Source organism: Oncorhynchus mykiss, chromosome 11 (assembly GCF_013265735.2).
Source record: "Oncorhynchus mykiss isolate Arlee chromosome 11, USDA_OmykA_1.1, whole genome shotgun sequence".
NCBI lineage: Eukaryota > Metazoa > Chordata > Actinopteri > Salmoniformes > Salmonidae > Oncorhynchus > Oncorhynchus mykiss.
Genome location: NC_048575.1, coordinates 35,894,123 through 35,917,095, shown reverse-complemented (window position 1 = coordinate 35,917,095; position 22,973 = coordinate 35,894,123). Strand labels below are relative to the sequence as shown.

The window sequence follows — 22,973 nt, the reverse complement described above, 5'->3', positions numbered from 1 at the left end:
TTACAGATCCCGTATTATATGAATTGACGTTCCGTTCTCCATTCAATTTGATTCAACTGCTCTGATCGTTTGAAACTTTTGGGTTCAGACAGAGTGAGATTAAATTTCTAGTTTCCTTTCCCCTCAACTGGCAGTGGTTGCAGCATGGCTCTGTTCTCTTGTGCTTTGTCTTTCTCGTCTGCGTTTGTGGTAAATGAAAGTCGTCACGTTACACTGTGAATCATCACTGTATTTCCTGCAACTCATAGATTGATGGGTTTATGGTACGCAAGCTTTGTTTCCTGGATCTACTTGGCAACAGAGATTACCGTGTCTTGTGATTGTCTGACCTTAGATCCTTACACTTTTGACCTGATAGCTTTCAAATGATGATGATGATGACCCTTTTGAATCAAGGGGAGATTCTCATTTAGGAAAAAGACCGTCCTCTCCTCGACTCCTCTGTCATCTCTCCTCCGTGACCTGGAAACCGATAAGTGGTTGAGTGCTCGACAAGTGTCTATCGTTATTAGGTGAACGGAGGAGTCTGCCTCTGTCCTCGATTGCTTCCTCCCGTGGAATCTCCTCAGACGAAATCTGCCACACCCCCTTGAATCAGCTGTTTTCTTGGAGGAGAAAAGCAGCACACATTTAAAAACAATATGTTAATTATCCTTTTAACTCTAAAATTAATTATTTCCAATTTACATGTATATTTTGGGATTCTCATTTCATATAAGTGCATTTGTTTCCATGTTTCTTCTCCTCCACCCTCTCCTCGATTACCCTTGACCTTTTTCAAAGGAGGAGAGGACGGAGGACAGAGGAGTTAACTTAACCAATTGAGAATCTCCCAAGAATGGCCCATCCCTTTGCTCAGCAATACAATAGGCAGCCATTTTACCCCATCAGCTCAGTGAGGATTGGACATCAGACAATAATAAATGATTGACCTTTGCTACGGGCAGTTAATAGCTACACTTCAATTACATATGCATCAAGCTTCTCAGAGTAGGAGTGTTGATCTAGGATCAGCTCCCCCTGTCCTGTCCATCTTATTCATTGTAATCTAAAATCAAAACTGATCCCAAATCAACACTCTTACTCTGAGACTCTTGATATCTATGGCCCCAGATTGGAAGTAAAACTGTGTTCTTCCTTGACTATGAGCCTCGCTTAAGTCTGAATGTGGGCGAGAAAGGCATTCACTACCAACCTACCTCCTCAGTCAGTGTGAACTAGATCACACCTAATGCATTCTAAGTAGGGTTGCAAGCTTTGAGAAGAAGTAGCCTTGTATTCTAATGCCCACATTCACAGTCAGCTTGGTTGGCCTCTGCGTTTGTGAGGATTTAAATGTTTGTGGTCTTCTATTATCGCCACACCACACACCATGTGAACAAAGAGAGCTTAGACAGCATTTTCCTTGAGTCCCATCTCTGCTCTACTGCACACCACACACCAAACCACACACACAAGGCATGGTTTGAGCATGCAAACATTTCATGCACACATTTCATGGTTTGAGCACACAGCATTTTCCTATGCAGTCCCATCTCTGCTCTATTGCACACCACACACACACACACACTACACTACACTACACCCCACACACAAGGCATGGTTTGAGCACTTGTGCTCCTAAGTTGGAAAATGTAGGCTTGCACAAAGAAACATTTAGGAACACCATGAAAACTGTTAGCTATTAAAGCGGCAATCTGTAGTTGAAACAACAACAAAGCAATTCCCCACAACTTTTTAGTTAAAGGTTAAGGGATGGGGCTGGAGAAATGTAAAGGCACTCAAATTCATAAAGAGCTTTGGATGCAAGGACTGACCCTCCATGATATCAACATTATAGTTTAAACATATTTTGAGGCTACACTGTGTTTGTTTACATTTGACTTTGTTTACAAACATTGGTAAAACAAGGTTATGTTTGGCTTCTGTTGGGATACCACAGTTGAAATAAGCTCATTGGGCATTTATGGGTTTATGTCATATGTTTTTGAGTTAAAAAAAAAATGGATGTGGTAACTAGACCGATTTAATTAGAATGGCAGATTTCAAGTTTTCATAACAATCGGTAATCAGCATGTTTGGACGCTGATTATATTGCAATCCACGAGGAGACTGTGTGGCAGGCTGACCACCTATTATGTGAGTGCAGGCAGCAAGGAGCCCTGGTAATTTGCTATCTAGCATTAAAATTATCTTATAAAAAAAAGAGCAATCTTAACATAATCACTAGTTAACTTCACATGGTTGATGATATTACTAATTTAACTAGTTTGTCCAGCGTTGCATGTAATCAATGCGGTGCCTGAAACTGTGTCACTTCTCTTGCGATCAGTGTAAGCATGAGGCGGCAGGTAGCCTAGTGGTTAGAGCGTTGGACAAGTAACCGGAAGGTTGCAAGATCGAATCCCTGAGGTAAAATTCTCTTGTTCTGCCCCTGAACAAGGCAGTTAACCCACTGTTCCTAGGCCGTCATTGAAAATAAGAATTTGTTCTTAACTGACTTGCCTAGTTCAATAAAGGTTAAATAAATTAACAGAGTCCAGGTATATGCAGCAGTTTAAGTTTATGCAGCTGGCTCGTTGCGAACTGTGTGAAGACCATTTCTTACGAACAAAGACCGTAATTAATTTGCCAGAATTTTACATAATTATGATATAACATTGAAGGTTGTGCAATGTAACCGCAATAGACTTAGGGTTGCCACCCGTTCGATAAAATACGGAACGGTTCCGTATTTCACTGAAAGAATAAACGTTTTGTTTTTGAAATGATAGTTTCTGGATTTCACCATATTAATGACCTAAGGCTCATATTTCTGTGTGTTTATTATGTTATAATTAAGGCTATGATTTGATTATGGTAGGCAGCAGCAGGCTCGTAAGCGTTCATTAAAACCGCACTTTCCTCCGTTTGCCAGCAGTTTTTCACAATTCTTGAAACACAGCGCTGTTTATGACTTCAAAACTATCGACTCCCGAGATTAGGCAGGCAATACTATAGTGCCTATAAGAACATCCAATAGTAAAAGATATATGAAAAACAAATGGTATAGAGAGAAATAGTCCTATAATAACTACAATCAAAAACTTCATTCCTGGAAATATTGAAGACTCATGTTAATAAAAGGAACCACCAGCCTTCATATGTTCTCATGTTCTGAGCAAGGAACTTAATCATTAGCTTTTTTACATGGCACATACTGCACTTTTACTTTCTTCTCCAAACCAAATGGCGCATGTTTCATTATTTATTTGAGACTAAATTGATTTGATTTATGTATTATATTAAGTTAAAATAAGTGTTCATTGTTCATTCAGTGTTGTTGTAATTGTCATTGTCAGAAGCTCTCGCTGTCCCGCAGCCTCAGTAGTACATGAACATGTGGTGACACAGAAAGGAACAGGGAAGAAATCATTACAACCATTTTTACCTTGGTGATTTATTTTCTAGGGGCACTGGTGCTCCCACATAAAAGTTCCAGGTAGCAAAGCAAAATCTTCAGGAGCGTATGTCCCTTAAAATGGTAGCAATGTAGAGTCCTGCTTTGGTCCCTGGTCAAAACTAGTGCACTATTTAGGGAATAGTGTGCCATTGGCAATGCATATGGTGACCAATGGGAACCTGGCCTGGGCCCCAGCCATCATGCTGCTGGTGTGATCTGATTCTGAATGCAGCACTGCCATAGAAGGAAATGGGACAGACCCTCTGTGTTTAGGGACCTCCGGAACAACAAGGTTAGTTTAGTCTGTCTCCCAATAGCAGGAAAGTTATTCAGTGCTTATCTTTTCCATTTATTTGGGGTGAAGGTACATAACTGGATCTACACAACCAATGTCTTGGTATGTGATTGCATCTTGACGTTAGAGTACTTTGCAGGTCTGAAAACATATGTTGATTTGTAAGTGTGATGTCCTTTTAAATGTGAATCTGTAAGTAACCGCAGCCACATCTAGAGATTTGTGTTTGGTCCCATTTTCCTCTCTACAGAATTGGGGACATTTTACCAATACATTAGGCCTAGCTAACATGGTCTTTACACATTCATTTTTATTCAATTTAACTATGCAATTCCTTTAAGAACAAATTCTTATTTACGATGACGGCCAAACCCGGACGACGCTGAGCCAATTGTGCACCGCCCTATTGGACTCACAATCACGGCCGGATGTGATTCAGGCCGGATGTGATTCGAACCAGGGACTTTAGTGTTACCTCTTAGACCGCTGCACCACTCGGGAGCCCAAAATCCCCTGCTGAATCTGAAATGTTCTTTCAGAACAACATTTTATTTTACTTTCTCTGTATTATTTGTTTTCAGATGTTCCATTCAACTTGGTTCAAATGCTCTGATAATTTGAAACTTTTGTGTTCAGACAGTGAGATTCTAGTTTACTTTCCCCTCAACTGGCAGTGGTTGCAGCATGGCTCTGTTCTCTTGTGCTTTGTCTTTCTCGTCTGCGTTTGTGGTAAATGAAAGTCGCCACGTTACTGTGTGAATCATCACTGTATTTCCTGCAACTCATAGATTGATGGGTTTATGGTACGCAAGCTTTGTTTCCTGGATCTACTCGGCAACAGAGATTACCGTGTCTTGTGATTGTCTGACCTTAGATCCTTACACTTTTGACCTGATAGCTTTCAAATGATGATGATGATGACCCTTTTGAATCAAGGGGAGATTCTCATTTAGGAAAAAGACCGTCCTCTCCTTGACTCCTCTGTCATCTCTCCTCCGTGTCCTGGAAACCGATAAGTGGTTGAGTGCTCGACAAGTGTCTATCGTTATTAGGTGAACAGAGGAGTCTGCCTCTGTCCTCGATTGCTTCCTCCCGTGGAGTCTCCTCAGCTGAAATCTGCCACACCCCCTTGAATCAGCTGTTTTTTTCTCAGAGGAGAAATGCATGCACACATTTAAAAACAATATGTTAATTGTCCTTTTAACCCTAAAATGAATTATTACCACTTCACACATTCTCATTTCATATAAGTGCATTTGTTTCCATGTTTCCTCTCGTCAATTACCATTGCCATTTTTCAAAGGAGGAGAGGACAGTGGAGTTATCAAAACCAATTGACAATCTCCCAAGAATGGCCCATCCCTTTGCTCAGCAATACAATAGGCAGCCATTTTACCCCTTCAACTCAGAGAGGACTGGACAATCAGACAATAATAAATAATTTGATCTTCACTACTGGCAGTGTGATCCACAGGTAGACACCATGAACTACGTGGGCCAGCTGGCAGGCCAGGTGCTGGTGACTGTGAAGGAGCTGTATAAGGGCATCAACCAGGCCACGCTTTCCGGCTGCATCGACGTGGTGGTGGTCAGACAGCCTGACGGGACCTTCCACTGCTCCCCCTTCCATGTACGCTTCGGGAAACTTGGTGTGCTGCGCTCCAAGGAGAAAGTGGTGAGTTTGTGGATAACTGAGGAAGAGAGAATAAGAGGGGTGGGTGTATAGTCAAGCAGAGCTTCCTCAAACTGTAAGCATAACGCACATGGCCAAGGATGACCTCACCCCCATATGTCCCAAATGGCACCCTATTTCCTCATACAGTGCACTACTTTTGACCAGGGCCCATAAGACTGGTTAAAAGTGATACATTGTATTAGGAATAGTGTGCTATTTGGGATGCATACCTTGTTGTTGTATTCCCCATTATCTTTGGCCGCTTGATGTCGATAACCTTTGCCCAGGTCTGTCATGGCAGTTTAGTATGACAGGATTGCATGTCTTTGTTACCCTCTGTCACATGCATAACTGGCATGCAATTATGGCCCTTTCATATTGCTGTGTGGAGGTGCTTCTGCCTGACACAGATCCAGGTATTAACCTTCCTCCTGAGAGAGGAGAGTGAATAGGGGGAGGACAACCAGGCTAGCTCATCATCCCTGAGACACTTGTATCCCAAATGGCACCCTGTTCCCTATTTAGTGCACTACTTTTGACCAGGATCCATTAGGGCTCTGGTCAAAAGTAGTGCACTAAATAGGGAATAAGATGCCATTTGGGATGCTGGCAGGAATACCTCTCTACTGCTTCTTCTACCGTTAGCCTCAGTCACTATGGCAACCCAATTTTAGATTTGCCTCTGCATAGCGAAGGGGAGAGCTGGCCTTTTATACAGTACAGAGAGGAATGTAATGAAACAGTGTGGGAAGATTGACCCATCATCAGGTAGTGGATTTGTTGATAGTGCTATCTTTTATAAGATCCTTTTGGAAACTCGTATAGCTACTCCACTGGTTGCATTATTGATGGACAGAAAACATTTCCCCCTCATCGCATATCTCTTGAGTCAAGTGTCTCTCTTTTCTCTTTACATAAACAGACCATTAATACTCTGTCTGCATCCCAAATAGATGTTTAGCCTGAGCCTCCTCAGCCTGACTAAACTAAGGCGGTATCAGTATCCCTCCTTAGAGCACCTTTTATGTTATTTTATTTTATTTATTTTATTTTTATTTTTATTTATTTATTTATTTATTTAACCAGGTAGGCCAGTTGAGAACAAGTTCTCATTTACAACTGCGACCTGGCCAAGATGAAGCAAAGCAGTGCGACAAAAACAACAACAGAGTTACACATAAACAAACGTACGGTCAATAACATCAAAGAAAGGAAAAATAGAGATCTGTGTGCAAATGTAGAAGAGTAGGGAGGTAAGGCAAGAAATAGGCCCTAGACGCAACATTAATGACAATTAAGCATTAATACTAGAGTGATAGATGTGCAAGTAGAGATACTGGGGTGCAAAAGAGCAAGAGGATAAGTAATAATATGGCAACGAGGTAGTCGGGTGTGCTATTTACAGATTGGCTGTGTACAGGTATAGTGATTAGTAAGTTGCTCTGACAGCTGATGCTTAAAGTTAGAGAGGGAGATATCAGACTCCAGCTTCAGAGATTTTTGCAATTCGTTTCTGTCATTGGCAGCAGAGGACTGGAAGGAAAGGCGGCCAAAGGAAGTGTTGGCTTTGGGGAGGACCAGTGCAATATACCTGCTGGAGCGCCTGCTACGGGTGGGTGTTGCTATGGTGACTAGTGAGCTGAGATAAGGTGGGGCTTTACCTAGTAAAAACGTACAGATGTCCTGGAGCCAGTGGGTTTGGCAATGCATATGTAGTGAGGGCCAGCCAATGAGAGCATACAGGTTGCAGTGGTGGGTAGTATATGGGGCTTTGGTGATAAAACGGATGGCACTGTGATAGACTACATCCAGTTTGCTGAGTAGAGTGTTGGAGGCTATTTTGTAAATGACATCGCCGAAGTCAAGGATTGGTAGGATAGTCAGTTTTACGAATGTATGTTTGGCGGCATGAGTGAATGAGGCTTTGTTGCGAAATAGGAAGCCGATTCTAGATTTAATTTTGGATTGTAGATGCTTAATGTGAGTCTGAAAGGAGAGTTTACAGTCTAAACAGACACCTAGGTATTTGTAGTTTTCCACATATTCTAAGTCAGAACCGTCCAGAGTAGTGATGTTAGTCGGGCGGGAGGGTGCAGGCAGCAATCGGTTGAAGAGCATGCACTTAGTTTTACTAGCATTTAAAAGCAGTTGGAGGTCACGGAAGGAGTGTTGTATGGCATTGAAGCTCGTTTGGAGGTTTGTTAGCACAGTGTCCAAAGAAGGGTCAAATGTATACAGAATGGTGTTGTCTGTGTAGAGGTGGATCAGAGAATCACCAGCAGCAAGAGCGACATCATTGATATACAGTGCCTTGCGAAAGTATTCGGCCCCCTTGAACTTTGCGACCTTTTGCCACATTCAGGCTTCAAACATAAAGATATAAAACTGTATTTTTGTGTGAAGAATCAACAACAAGTGGGACACAATCATGAAGTGGAACGACATTTATTGGATATTTCAAACTTTTTTAACAAATCAAAAACTGAAAAATTGGGCGTGCAAAATTATTCAGCCCCTTTACTTTCAGTGCAGCAAACTCTCTCCAGAAGTTCAGTGAGGATCTCTGAATGATCCAATGTTGACCTAAATTACTAATGATGATCAATACAATCCACCTGTGTGTAATCAAGTCTCCATATAAGTGCACCTGCACTGTGATAGTCTCAGAGGTCCGTTAAAAGCGCAGAGAGCATCATGAAGAACAAGGAACACACCAGGCAGGTCCGAGATACTGTTGTGAAGAAGTTTAAAGCCGGATTTGGATGCAAAAAGATTTCCCAAGCTTTAAACATCCCAAGGAGCACTGTGCAAGCGATAATATTGAAATGGAAGGAGTATCAGACCACTGCAAATCTACCAAGACCTGGCCGTCCCTCTAAACTTTCAGCTCATACAAGGAGAAGACTGATCAGAGATGCAGCCAAGAGGCCCATGAGCACTCTGGATGAACTGCAGAGATCTACAGCTGAGGTGGGAGACTCTGTCCATAGGACAACAATCAGTCGTATATTGCACAAATCTGGCCTTTATGGAAGAGTGGCAAGAAGAAAGCCATTTCTTAAAGATAACCATAAAAAGTGTTGTTTAAAGTTTGCCACAAGCCACCTGGGAGACACACCAAACATGTGGAAGAAGGTGCTCTGGTCAGATGAAACCAAAATTGAACTTTTTGGCAACTATGCAAAACGTTATGTTTGGCGTAAAAGCAACACAGCTCATCACCCTGAACACCATCCCCACTGTCAAACATGGTGGTGGCAGCATCATGGTTTGAGCCTGCTTTTCTTCAGCAGGGACAGGGAAGATGGTTAAAATTGATGGGAAGATGGATGGAGCCAAATACAGGACCATTCTGGAAGAACCTGATGGAGTCTGCAAAAGACCTGAGACTGGGACGGAGATTTGTCTTCCAACAAGACAATGATCCAAAACATAAAGCAAAATCTACAATGGAATGGTTCAAAAATAAACATATCCAGGTGTTAGAATGGCCAAGTCAAAGTCCAGACCTGAATCCAATCGAGAATCTGTGGAAAGAACTGAAAACTGCTGTTCACAAATGCTCTCCATCCAACCTCACTGAGCTCGAGCTGTTTTGCAAGGAGGAATGGGAAAAAATGTCAGTCTCTCGATGTGCAAAACGGATAGAGACCCCAAGCGACTTACAGCTGTAATCGCAGCAAAAGGTGGCGCTACAAAGTATTAACTTAAGGGGACTGAATAATTTTGCACGCCCAATTTTTCAGTTTTTGATTTGTTAAAAAATGTCCAATAAATGTCGTTGATTCTTCACAAAAAAATACAGTTTTATATCTTTATGTTTGAAGCCTGAAATGTGGCAAAAGGTCGCAAAGTTCAAGGGGGCCGAATACTTTCGCAAGGCACTGTGTGTGTGTGTGTGTGTATATATATATATATATATATATATATATATATATATATATATATATATATATATATATATATATATATATATATATATATATATATATATATATATATATATATATATATATATATATATATATATATATATATATATACACACACAGTGTGTATATACACACACACACAGAGAGAGAAGAGAGTCGGCCCGAGCATTGAACCCTGTGGCACCCCCATATAGAGACAGCCAGAGGTCTGGACAACAGGCCCTCTGATTTGACACACTGAACTCTATCAGAGACATAGTTAGTGAACCAGGTGAGGCAGTCATTTGAGAAGCCAAGGCTGTTGAGTCTGCCGATAAGAATACAGTGATTGACAGTCGAAACCCTTGACCAGGTCGATGAAGATGGCTGCACAGTACTGTCTTTTACCGATGGCGGTTATGATATCATTTAGGACCTTGAGCGTGGCTGAGATGCACCCATGACCAGCTTGGAAACCAGATTGCATAGTGGAGAAGGTACGGTGGGATTCAAAATGGTCGATGATCTGTTTAGTAACTTGGCTTTCGAAGATTTTAGACAGGCAGGGCAGGATGGATATAGGTCTATAACAGCTTGGGTCTAGAGTGTCTCCCCCTTTTGAAGAGGGGGATGACCGCGGCAGCTTTCCAATCTTTGGCGATCTCAGACGATACGGAAGAGGTTGACTAGGCTAGTAATAGAGGTTGCAACAATTTTGGCGGATCATTTTTTAACACAAACACAGTCAAGGAGGAGGCTGATGAACTCGTGGATACCATTTTTACATCTCTGTGTCCAGTAGGAAGGAAGTTAGAGGTAGTTTCGCAAGACAATGCTAACTAGCATTAGTGCAATGACTGGAAGTCTATGGGTATCTGCTAGCATTGGCTCGCGGAACTACTTGTAACTTCCTTCATTCTGGACACATACACATGGTATCCATGAGTTCATCTGACTCTGGGGAAGTAGATAATGGGCCTCATTACCAAAATCACAAAGTATCCCATTAAGCTTAACAGTAAACACTATGATGTACTGCAGGCAGGTCATCTGTTGGCCCAGTTTGCATTCAGGAACCATAGCATAGTGTTAGCCTAAAAAAAAGTGTTATTTTGAGCTTGCAAGCACACAATAATAATAAGTAGGCCTATGCCCAATATCTAGAGTGGTCTTGCTGAATTAAGCAAGCACACTATAACATTGTTTATTAATGCCTTGGTTTGTTACTGGATGTTATTGTAAAGTGTTGTTTTGAGAATGTTTGATAAATTCAGTCATACCTTCTCATGTGGTTACCAGGCCTCAGTTAAACGGCAGTTTCGCCTAATAATTCAGTTGCATCTTCCAGTTAGTACACTACCGGCTGTGTACAGTATATCAAGCATCTTCGAATAGGAGTGCCCCCTCCCCTGTCCATGTAATCTTATGGGCAAAACTGATCCTAAATCAGCACTTCTGGTCTGAGATGCTTGATACCTATGGCCCCAGAGTTCCTCCATAAATCGGTGGCTGACCTTTCCATTACCTCTGCAGATTGACATTGAGATCAATGGAGAACCAGTGGAGCTGCACATGAAGCTGGGGGACAACGGAGAGGCCTTCTTTGTTCAGGAAACGGAGCAGCATAATGTGAGTTTTTTTATTTTTTTATTGGTCAACCACTGTTGACATAGCTTATTACTGACTATGTATCCCAAATGGCACCCTATTCCCCCCAAAAATGCACTTATTTTGATCTAAAGTAGTGCACTATGTATGGAATAAGGTGCCATTGGGGATGCATTCTATAACGTAAACTTGTGACTCGTCTCTCTTTTTGTCACCCCATCCCAGGAGATCGTCCCTGCCCACCTTGTGACTTCGCCTATCCCGACAGAGGAGGCTCTGTGGAGGGGCAGAGAGTCTAGAGCTGGAGGGTCGGGTCTGGAGGGTGGGCTGCAGCCCCCTCAGGGGTGCTCAGAGGACCCAGCCTCCTCCTCTGCCACCCTCCCCCCCCCCAGCACCACAGCAGGGAAAAAGAAGAAGAGACGCAGGAGGAAGCACAAAGCAGATCCCCGGAAGGAGGAGCAACAGACCCCTACTGCTTGTGGGGAGGAGGTCTGTGAGCTGAGCTCAGACGATGAGCACGGTGGCACACACAACAACAGCAGGTAAATCCATGGAAGTTTGGGTACCTACAAAATGGCACCTTATTCCCTACATGGTGCACTGCTTTTAGCCTATGGGAATAGGGTGCCATTTGGTATGTATTCTGGGTCTGGGTGGGTCTGCTCTGCATAGTGTGTAGTGTTAACCTTTCTGATCTCCCCATCCCGGATCCGGGATCGTGAATACAGACTCAAGCTCATTACCATAACGCAACGTTAACTATTAATGAAAATCGCAAATGAAATGAAATAAATATGCTAGCTCTCAAGCTTAGCCTTTTGTTAACAACACTGTCATCTCAGATTTTCAAAATATGCTTCTCAACCATTGCAAAACAAGCATTTGTGTAACAGTATTGATGGCTAACGTAGCATTTAGCATTAGCATTCAGCTGGCAACATTTACACAAAAAAACAGAAAAGCATTCAAATAAAATAATTTACCTTTGAAGAACTTCAGATGTTTTCAATGAGGAGACTCTCAGATAGCAAATGTTCAGTTTTTCCTGAAAGATTATTTGTTTAGGACAAATCGCTCCGTTTTCTGCGTCACGTTTAGCTATGAAAAAACCCCTGTATCCAGGATTGTGTAAATCTATCAGCAAGCTCATTAGCATAACACAACGTTAACTATTTATGAAAATCGCAAATGAAATGAAATAAATATGCCATCTCTCAAGCTTAGCCTTTTGTAAACAACACTGTCATCTCAGATTTTCAAAATATGCTTCTCAACCATAGGAAAACAATCATTTGTGTAAAAGTAGCTAGCTAGCGTTAGCATTTCGCGTTAGCATTTAGCGTTAGCATTAGCGTTAGCATCCAGCACGCAACATTAACAAAAACATAAAAGCCTTCAAATAAAATCATTTACCTTTGAAGAACTTCTGATGTTTTCAATGAGGATACTCAGTTAGATAGCAGATGCTCAGTTTTTCCAAAAAGATTCCTTGTGTATTAGAAATAGCTCCGTTTTATACATCACATTTGGCTACCAAAAAAAATCCGAAAATTCAGTCCTCAAAACGCGAACTTTTTTCCAAATTAACTCCATAATATCGACTGAAAACATGGCAAACGTTGTTTAGAATCAATCATCAAGGTGTTTTTCACATATCTCTTCATTGATACATCGTTCTTGGACACATGCTTTCTCCCCTGAATCAAATGGTAAAGTAGAAGCAGCTGGCAATTGCGCACCGAATTCGACGCAGGACACCAGGCGGACACTTGGAAAATGTAGTCTCTTATGGTCAATCTTCCAATGATATGCCTACAAATACGTCACAATGCTGCTAAGACCTTGGGCGAACGACAGAAAGTGTAGGCTCATTCGTTGCGCAATCACAGCCATATAAGGAGAGAATGGAAAACAGAGCTTCAGAAATTCTGCTAATTCCTGGGTGATGCATCATCTTGGTTTCGCCTGTAGAATGAGTTCTGGGGCACTTACAGACAAAATCTTTGCAGATTCTGAAACTTCAGAGTGTTTTCTTGCATAGTCGAGCATCTTTTCGTGACAAAATATCGCGCTTAAAACGGGAACGTTTTTTATCCAAAAATGAAATAGCGCCCCTAGAGCTCTAACAGGTTTTAACCCTGCGGTTAATGGTGTGATGTTCTTTACCTCCTCAGGGCCTCTTCGTTCTCTACAGTGAAGGACACAGTGGAAAACAGGCAGCACCCCACCCTCCACTCTCTGGACAGATATCCTTTCTCTGATGGAGACTGGTCTACCGGCGGCAGCCTCAGGTATGACCCCCTCAGTCAGTCAGTTACTTATTAACTTCTTATTCAAATATTTACACAGATCATACACACAGACAGGATCATTGGAGATTTTTGGTTTCTTAGGATTTGACGTAACCGATACTAGGGCTGGGGAGTCAATCCAAGGCACGTTGTGGGGCAGCGCACTGGACAACCGTCAATGCACCTTTTAAAGGCGCAATGTCTCTGACGTGATGTTGGCTCAAGCAAAAATGACCTTAAAAGGTGTGTTGCCGGCTGTCCAGTTTGCTGCTCTGTAACATGCCTTGGTATCAATCCTGGCCCTAGGTAGATTTAAATTGAAGTGCTACGACAAACGTTTAAAAAAACGGCCTGTGGAGCTGTGTATACATGTCCTCTTGTGTTCAAAGTGAATGTATTGGGAGTTTTTTGTTGTTGATTTCAGCAGATCCTCAAGATCCCTGTCCGAGCCCATGTCTCCAAAGAGCGACTCTGAGCTGATGGTGAAGTCATCAGAGAGCATGCTCAGAGCAGAGTCACACATGCAGTGGTCCTGGGGAGAGTTCCCAGAATCCACCAGGGTAAGGCCTGGGTCTTGCGTCTCAAATGGCACCCTATTCCCTATATAGTGCGCAACTTTTGAACAGAGCCCATAGGCCACTATTGGGAATAGGGTGCCATTTGGGAAGTATAGACTGTATGTCCTCCATCTCAGAGATGGAAACATGCCAGAATTGTCATGACATGAATATACCCATTCCCACTTATTTCATATTGTCTCTCTTTATCCAGGTCTGTAAGAAAGAGCGCTCGGAGCTGACTAAGACGGTAACTATAACTCCATCAGAGAGCACCCACTTCAGGGTCATCTTCAGCTCTGACGCCATGGGGGTGGAGGCAGGGGGCATCCACAACACTCTGGACCCTGTGTGTGGACCTGCCATCGTCAAACCAGAACCCCGGACTCCCAAACAAAGTGCCCTCCATAGCTCCAAACACCACCCACCCGACTCTCTATCTGAAACCCATTGTCCCCCCCAACCTGAACTGTGTCCCTTCAAACTAGAGCCAGGTGCTCTCACAGCAGAGCCCTATCCCAACCCCACCCCCCTTCTGCCCAAGCCTGAGCGTAGGGCTCGTTGGACCTCCACTCCCCCCAGTGTGCTTGGTTCCAGCCGGAGGGACAGTGGCTCTGCTGCCTGTGCGGCCAGCCGCATGGCCGGGGACCTGGGGCCCATTGGCTCCAAGACTGACTCCCCGTCCAAGAGGAGAGGTACTAATTGTGCAGTGTAAAAGCAACCAAGCTTATTTAAGAAATCACATCTAAAGTATAGCCCTCTGTTGTCCATGACAGCTGGCATGAACCAAGTCTTCACAGGACCTTTATGTCCCCTATTTGATAGTGTTCCCTATTTTAAGAACCCCATAGCGTTGTCACTTCAGAATGGTGTGATGGCAACAGAGAGGAAATTACTTATTCATGAGCTCAGACAGTGTTATTGACTAACGTTACACCCAGACAGTGTTTGGTAGAGCAGTGTTTTAGAATACAATAACAGGAAGGAAGTGGTTTGCTTTGAGGTCTCAAATGGCACCCTATTCTCAATATAATTAACTACATTTGACCAGGACCCATAGGGCTCTGGTAAAAAGTAGTGTGCTATAATAGGCAATAGGGTGCCATTTAGGATGTACCCTCCGTCTGAATGGGGCTTTACAGAATGCTTAGAGATTTCCCAGAAGTGAAAAAGGTGAACAACAGTATTTGTGAATCGTTTATAATGTTTATACGAATGTGAACGTTGATGATTTTTGTGAATGTTGACGGTTTCTCTGTGACGAAGGTGTGAGAAAGAGGAGTCAACACCAGGGTCCTGAGGATATTTACCTGGATGACCTGAACGCTATGGAGCCTGATATTGTTGCACGCTACTTAGGTCCCAAGAGGTAACTCATCATGTCTTTCATCGCATGTATTGTAGCCCTATTCCCTTTATAGGCACCCCGTTCCCTTTATAGTGCACTACTTTTGACGAGGGCCTGTATTCTGTTGTAGTGACTGACCAGTCTGTGGTTATGTCTGTGTGTTGCAGTGAGTCCGAGGCGGTCCCTAAGCACTGGGTAGAGGTGGGCCGGCGCGATGGGTCCCAGTCTCCCCAGTCTGTGGGCAGTGCAGCGGCCGACAGCGGGACCGATTGTCTGTCTGACTCGGCTGGGGATCTACCAGATGTCACCCTGTCTCTCTGTGGAGGGGTCGGAGAGAACTCTGAAATCTCCAAAGGTAAGGTTTCCTACTCTGTGTAAGTGTTACATTATAGTGACTAGTGCTGTTTCCCAAATTGCACCCTATTCCCTAGTATAATGCATTGCATTTGACCAGGGCCTGTAGGGAATAGGTTCCATTTGGGATGTAGCCTAGGACCTTGATAAGTACGCAAATCATAAACTAGTACACTATTACTCACTAATGCCACAAATAATAATAAGACTTATGATAATAGTGATGCAAATGCTTAGATTTTTTTTTTATTGCAGAGAAATTCATGGAGCACATCATCACATATCACGAATTTGCTGAAAATCCAGCAATTATTGACAATCCCAATTTGGTGGTTAGAATTTCAAACCGGTGAGTCGTTACAGCCGTCACACTCATACTAATTCATCTTACTACATTGTACTAATTCTTAGACTATGACATTTTGAACAGAAGATCACAATTAGATTTCCTTGAACATGAAACTTATCACAATTATTTGTATTACACACATACAATATACTTTATATGGACTTAGTTTGCAAAACATTAAGAACACCTGCTCTTTCCATGACATAGACTCACCTGGTGAATCCAGGTGAAAGCTATTGATGCCACTAGTTAAATCCACTTCAATCAGTGCAGATGAAGGGGAGGAGATAGGTTAAAGAAGGATGTGTAAGCCTTGAGGTAATTGAGACATGGATTGTGTACGTGTGCCATTCAGAGGGTGAATGGGCAAGACAAAAGATTTGTGCTTTTGAATGGGGTATGGTAGTAGTTGCCAGGCGCACTAGTTTGAGTGTGGCAAGAACCTGCACCCTGCTGGGTTTTTCACGCTCAAAAGTTTCCTGTGTGTATCAAGAATGGTCCACCACCCAAAGGACATCCAGCCAATCTGACACAACTTTGGGAAGCATTGGAGTCAACATGGGCCAGCATCCCTTTGGAACGCTATCGACACCTTGTAGTCCTTGCCCCGACGAATAGAGGCCGTTCTGAGAGAAAAGGGGGTGCAACTCAATATTGTGTTTTATACACGCCATATTTATAAATGCAAAATGTGACAATTTCTAAGATTACTGAGATTACAGTTCATATGAGGAAATGTTTAATCAGCTTCTTGATATGCCACACTTGTCAGGTGAATGAATTATTTTGTCAAAGGAGAAATGCTCACTAACAGGGATGTAAACAAATTTGTGACCAAAATCTGAGAGAAATAAGCTTTTTTTTGTTGGTTTTTGTATGGAACATTTCTGGGATCGTTTATTTCAGCTCATGAAACATGGGACCAACACTTTACATGTTGCCTTGCATTTATATTTGTGTTCTGTGTGTATATGTACACACTGAGCAAAGCTGTCATCAAGTCAATGGGTGGCTACTTTGAATAATCTCAGATATAAAATATATTTACATTTGAACATCCTTTTGCTTACTACATGATTCCATATGTGTTATTTCATAGTTTTGATGTTTCATAGTTTTGATGTTTTCAAATGTTTCCAACTTTTGACTGGTACTGTTTGATTATTTATTTATTTATTTTATTTATTTATTTATTTATTTATTTATTTTACAGATATTACAACTGGACATTGGCAGCTCCGTTGATACTGAGTATGCAAGCTTTCCAGAAGAACCTGCCCAAGGTAGATCACAAGTTATGCATTAGAACTGTATGTTCTAACTTCAACATTCTGTGCGTGTACTCATAAATACTTAATCTCAGGCCACAGAAGAGGCGTGGGTGAAGGAGAAGATGCCTAAGAAGTCTGGCCGCTGGTGGTTCTGGAGGAAGAGCAGCGTCAAACAGGTAGGAAATGCATCCCAAATTGCACCCTATTCCCTATATAGGGGTTCTGATCAAAATGAGCGTACTACATAGGGAATAGGGTGCCAATTGGGACGCAACTACAGGGTGTTCTTGCAGTACGCTTTAGGTCCACTGGTATTGATACTTTGTAGTTCTCATAGTGAAATTGACCCTAGCTGAACTACTTTCTGGATACTATGCTTCGTCAACTTGAACAGATGGTTCATGGTGTTCCCCCTCTTTTTCTTCATGCCTCTGTTTGTGTGGGCAGGAAATAGTTTCCATGTGAATCGCATTGGATTTGTTTTAATTTCCATTGTAAATGAGCCTAATCAAGTCAGAATGAGGAGAACCATGTGCTCATTGTACTGCATGACTATAGGAAGGAGTTTAATGTAAAAATGGGCAGTAATTACACTATAAATCTTTGAATAAATACTCAAATCAATGTTGATATGATGATCCGTTATGGGGTAATTAATGTCTGCTCCTCTCGCCAGTCTTCAGAGGCCAAGCTGGACAGACAGGAGTCCCTGTCAGAGACACACAGAGACACAGAGAGCCCTGTCCTTGATCAACAAAGTCCAGCAGTCCCACAGTGAGTCAGCCCAGCACCACCCTGTCTGTCCCCCACCACCAGCCCTGGCATTGTTTCACAAGGGGAAGCCCAATTAGTCACACACTGATGTCACCCTCCTCACCCATATTCTTGACACCAACAAATGACAAACTGGATTAGCTCTGGGACAGTAACTCATCGGAAGTCCCCCTGAGAACATGCATGAGGCACCCGGTTCAGAAGTCTCATCAGCATTTTGTCTTTCAGTAGTAAATGAAGCTGAATGACAATTCAGATTGTTGGGACACTGCCCTCTAGTGGCAACATATACAAGTTCTACTCACTCAACTACTCACATCTTTACTCATATTAGTTTAACCTTAGACTGTTTTTAGGAAGTCTGATGTTGAAATGAGGTTGTTGTTATTTGGAATGCAGGCAGAAAGCAGCAGCAGACTCCTCCAGTGATGAAGAATCTAAAGAGCTGAATGCACTGGCACCTACTGAGTGTGTGCAGACAGAGATTTCAGCACCAACCGGATCACACTCCTACAAGAAGTCTCTCCGCCTCTCATCTGACCAGATAGTAAGAGCCACGTTCATAACTTATGAAGTTATATTACCACAGAGTTGGACAGAGTGCACATCGCTGCATCCTTGCCATAATGGCTTCTCGGGCAGCGCCATTGAAGGCTTTTGGGGGCAAGTACACCCTCTCTCCTAATCTGTATTATAGCACCTGTCAATACCCAGCAGATATTTGGAAAACCATTTGCCATTCACTGTCACGCACCACTTCATCTCTGTCTTCTCATAGGTGAGTCTGAAACTGAGGGAGGGGCCTAATGACGTCACCTTCAGCATCACCACTCAGTACCAGGGCACGTGTCGCTGCGAGGGCACCATCTACCTGTGGAACTGGGATGACAAAGTCATTATCTCCGACATTGACGGCACCATCACCAAGTAAAGTGGCTTTCAATGCTGTTGAACTACATTACCAGTGTTACATTCCCCAATAAGAAAACAAAAATACTTTCGCTCAACAGAAAAATGGTACAAACATGAGCCGCGGACAACCAAAACGAAACAGGTGGGGTTTTAAAATGGGTTCTGAAAGGCATACAAGTGGGTGCCTACTGACTGCCGGCCAAGCAAACTTGAGTAGGGTCTTAATCATAGAGATAGAGAACTAATTTTTACATCTGTGCCATTATAGCGTCTGGGACAGCATGGCCAGCGCCATTGAGGCTAGAACCCATAGGAATCCACACCCAGTTGACTACTTTAAAATGGCAGAAGCCTTCAATGGCTCTGCCCATGCTAAAATGGCTTTTTGGCCACTTTAAAGCCTCCATCATTCTCTATGGTCTTAACACACCAACCATGGACACCCACTAGATTTTCCCAGTAACAGACAAGCTAAAACAAAAGTAAACCCACACCAACTTGGGTTAGGGACTGAAAATAAATGTGTAGCCAAACAACCAAACAGGGGAGATGCAAGATAAAAGGCTTTGTTTATCAGCTTAAAGAGAACGAGCTAAAAAAAAATAGCACATGTGAAACCTCTTCTGACTAACGAGGACGACAAGTGCAACCCATCCTGATCAATGAGTAGGATTCCAATCGGAGCGTGCCACACCCACACAGAATCATCCTTCGAAATTCACTTTGAGAGAAAAACCAAAAGCCTATAACACCACTCAATGTCAACTCCTACTGTCTGAGTCTGTGTCCCAAATGGCACCCTATTCCCCTCTTAGTGCACCATAAGGCCCTGGTCAAAACTAGTGCACTATATAGGGAGTTGGATTAAGGTCCTCTCCTGATCTTTTAATCTCACAGTTTGTTTGTTTGATACTGGAGGTCTGTCTGGTAATCAGATCATGATTACACTTAATTAATCAGTTCTTAAGTTATTATTATAATCCTGTAAGGCATTCACACTAGCTAATTCCTCCAGGTGGTGAATCTCGTTTTGAAGCCTGACAAAATGCTTATTTTCTTAGGTCAGATGTGTTTGGCCAAATCCTCCCTCAGCTTGGAAAAGACTGGACTCATCAAGGCATCGCTAAGCTCTACCACTCAGTGCATGAGTAAGTAGGCCCCAGGCCAGTGGCTGTATGTGTAAAGTGTCTCAGTGAGAGTACTGATCTAGGATTAGGGCCTCTATTCAATCTGTATCGTGGAAGTTCAGCTTTAAAAAAAAAAAAAAGCAAAGGCAATATTCCCACGTTAGCGGCGGCTGCATTCAAGTTAAACGCTGTGTATATTGGAAATGACTTTTACATTTCTATTGCGCAATCTGTAACGGTTCAGCTATCCAGACTGAATAGAGCCTGTTCTTATTTATTATCTGAAAGGCGAAACTGATCCTAAATCAACTCTCCTACTCTGAAGCATTTGATACATACGGCCCCAGAGCTACCGTTTCTGACCTTCACCACTTATGCATGACTATTCACATTCTTGTTCCACATAAAAATAGAAATGCATTCCAGTAGCTCAACAATTCGAGTGAGTGGCTAGGATAATGATCCAATGTAGGCTCTATATGCATGTTGAGGTTGCAGTTACTTCAGTACGCATGTCTACTGTCTTCAGGAATGGTTACAAGTTCCTGTACTGTTCGGCGCGGGCCATCGGCATGGCCGACATGACCAGAGGGTACCTGCACTGGGTGAATGACCGGGGTACCATCCTGCCTCAAGGACCCCTCATGCTCTCCCCTAGCAGCCTCTTCTCTGCCTTTCATAGGTAAAACTGACCTTTCCTTTCTCACTTGGTCAGTCTGTTTATTATTGTAATACAGTCATATAGTTTAGTATAAAGATGTATAGAAACTGCTTCTCCAGTAGAAATGCGCAATCAGGTCAATTGAAATGGGTGATGTCATGGCGACGTTGCCTAGCTAAGTTCATGTGCAGAAACACGTCATTGGGTTTAACGGTTGTCTCGGAGCCGAACTGCGCATGTGCAGGCCGTCATGTCAAAGGCACTCCTTTGACGGTCAATGTAAACAGTCCAGGTGGCCATTTGATTAATTTTCCAGCATCTTATGGCTTGGGGGTAGAAGCTGTTGGGCATCTGGGTTTAGAAACTCTGATACAGTTATGATGGTGTTGCAAAATGGATTGATTTAAACATTGTAATAGTCTTGTAATATGCTTACATTTCAAGCATTTTATTTTACCTTAAACTTCTTTAAGGGAGGTAATTGAAAAGAAGCCAGAGAAGTTCAAGATTGAATGCCTCACAGACATCAAGAACCTCTTCTACCCAAACACACATCCCTTCTATGCAGCCTTTGGAAACCGAACAAATGTAAGCTTTGTTTTATCTTGTAATTATATACCTAATTTTGAATATCAGAATAGGGGGACTGTTAAGATGACTCTTCCATTTTTGGCTCAGGATGTGTTTGCCTATAAGCAAGTGGGTGTCCCTGTGTGTCGGATATTCACAGTCAATCCCAAAGGAGAGCTCATCCTAGAGCAATCAAAAGGCAATAAAACATCGTAAGTAGCTACTTTGCAGGTCTGTTTATCTGTCTGTATGTCAGTTGTGTGGGTTTCTTTGGAAGTATTTGGCTCCGGCGTAAATTACCTTCAAAGTCAAGTGCGGTGCATTTGTTGACCATGTGCCTTTGAATTCCGACCTTGGTCAGTAAGTAACTGTTATCTAACCCCTTGCCTGTCTCAATGTAGGTACGGCCGACTGAGTGAACTGGTAGAGCACGTTTTTCCTTTACGCAGTAAGGAGCAGAGCGCCACCTTCAGTTTCCCAGAATTCAGTTCTTTCTGCTTCTGGAGACAGCCAATCGATGACGTCTGTCTTGAGGAGCTGCTCTGAGACAACCAATCACTGAAGTCGGTCTTCAGGAGCTGCCCTGATTCTGATTGGACAATTCCCACAGCTGTGGTATTATTTTCATGTATTAAGGTAGTAATTAACAGACACTTTGGTACGGTAGATAAACTTTGTTTTTTGGATGAAAAAAAAAAAATCACTTGAAATCAACCTCAAATCGGCATAGGCAATATTGTGTGTTGCGTGATAATTTCATGGCTCTTTCCGTGATTGCTTGCACTTCCTTAATATCAGCTTTGATGACTGTATACTATGCGTCTGCTGATGCTGATGCTTACTCAATTGTTTAGTGCTCCCCAGGTACAAAAGCACTCGTGAAGATATCAATAAGAACTGCCTCACATAATACACATAGGCATACATTCTAACAGACTGTACAGCCTTACAATGTGAAGAGAAAGAAGGCCAGCTTAGTTGTAAGGTTAGGTGATTATATGGCTTGAGTGTTAATGCTGACTTTTCACTTCTCATTTGGTTCAGTCTGCTTATAATTATAACAGTTATGTTGTTGCAATATGGTTAGATGTTAATTTGGAGAATCACGCTGCTTGGAAAGGCCTTAACTTACAGTGCATGCTAAGCTTTAACTGAGATTGTTCTCTGAGCTGCCAGTGGAACTGGCACAAGTCTTAATTGGTAGAGATGTAATATATCTGAGCTGGCTCAATGTTTAAGACATACGGACAGGTAGCTGTAGTCAGGTTAAAGGTGAAGGAAGCACTTTCTAAAGTGTAGATGTTGCTCACACACACACACAGCACGGGAGATTTTGGATGGAGACGGACTAATTTGCACTGAAAGCACAATTACAGTATTATGTTGAAACTTTTAGCCGACATTTTATGGGTTACCTTTACAATGTTTATGAAATGAATTCTTCTTCATTGGATATATTTCTGTTATAGCTTGGGTTAGTCTTGTATATTTGGAACTAAAATGTAGGTTTAGTTTGGCATCCTCGTTTGGCTGTTGTATGTGATGGTGTTGCAGAGTTCCTCGGTAAAGATGTCATTCTTTCTATGAAAGAGCTATTGTGTGTGTGTGTGGAAGAGTTATACACATCCTAACGCTCTGGTATTTGTAGTTATTTTCAGCAGCTGCTTGGATCGTGATCAGTGTATCTGTTAAGAGATTCATTTCCCACTTCTCACTCTTTCCAATCTCAAAATGCCTTTTTGCGTGTGTCACCGTGTACATTGAAGTGTGTGTTTTGGGATACGAATGGTTACCACAAGAATAAATACATTTGAAGATTCCATGCAGA

The 22,973-nt window shown here is 42.5% G+C and overlaps 1 protein-coding gene across 3 annotated transcripts in view; it reads left to right on the top strand.

The window, feature by feature from the left end:
- LOC110535624 (phosphatidate phosphatase LPIN2) overlaps window positions 1-22,965 on the top strand; it is a 38,154-nt gene extending 15,189 nt beyond the window's left edge. Inside the window, exons 2-20 of one of the 3 annotated variants that reach the window (XM_021620736.2) lie at window positions 5,212-5,412; window positions 10,857-10,952; window positions 11,157-11,473; window positions 13,106-13,222; window positions 13,647-13,782; window positions 13,994-14,474; window positions 15,046-15,148; window positions 15,295-15,482; window positions 15,737-15,830; window positions 17,044-17,113; window positions 17,194-17,277; window positions 17,778-17,875; window positions 18,275-18,422; window positions 18,654-18,802; window positions 19,849-19,935; window positions 20,444-20,596; window positions 21,049-21,163; window positions 21,254-21,357; window positions 21,547-22,965. In XM_021620736.2, coding sequence (XP_021476411.2) covers window positions 5,221-5,412; window positions 10,857-10,952; window positions 11,157-11,473; window positions 13,106-13,222; window positions 13,647-13,782; window positions 13,994-14,474; window positions 15,046-15,148; window positions 15,295-15,482; window positions 15,737-15,830; window positions 17,044-17,113; window positions 17,194-17,277; window positions 17,778-17,875; window positions 18,275-18,422; window positions 18,654-18,802; window positions 19,849-19,935; window positions 20,444-20,596; window positions 21,049-21,163; window positions 21,254-21,357; window positions 21,547-21,691 — 2,877 coding nt within the window. In that variant the 5' untranslated portion in view covers window positions 5,212-5,220 and the 3' untranslated portion in view covers window positions 21,692-22,965. Of the gene's footprint in view, window positions 1-5,199; window positions 5,413-10,856; window positions 10,953-11,156; window positions 11,474-13,105; window positions 13,223-13,646; window positions 13,783-13,993; window positions 14,475-15,045; window positions 15,149-15,294; window positions 15,483-15,736; window positions 15,831-17,043; window positions 17,114-17,193; window positions 17,278-17,777; window positions 17,876-18,274; window positions 18,423-18,653; window positions 18,803-19,848; window positions 19,936-20,443; window positions 20,597-21,048; window positions 21,164-21,253; window positions 21,358-21,546 lie in introns of all 3 variants that reach the window. The other 2 variants (XM_021620737.2, XM_021620735.2) reach the window with 2 other exon arrangements.
- The last annotated feature ends 8 nt before the right edge of the window (window positions 22,966-22,973 follow it).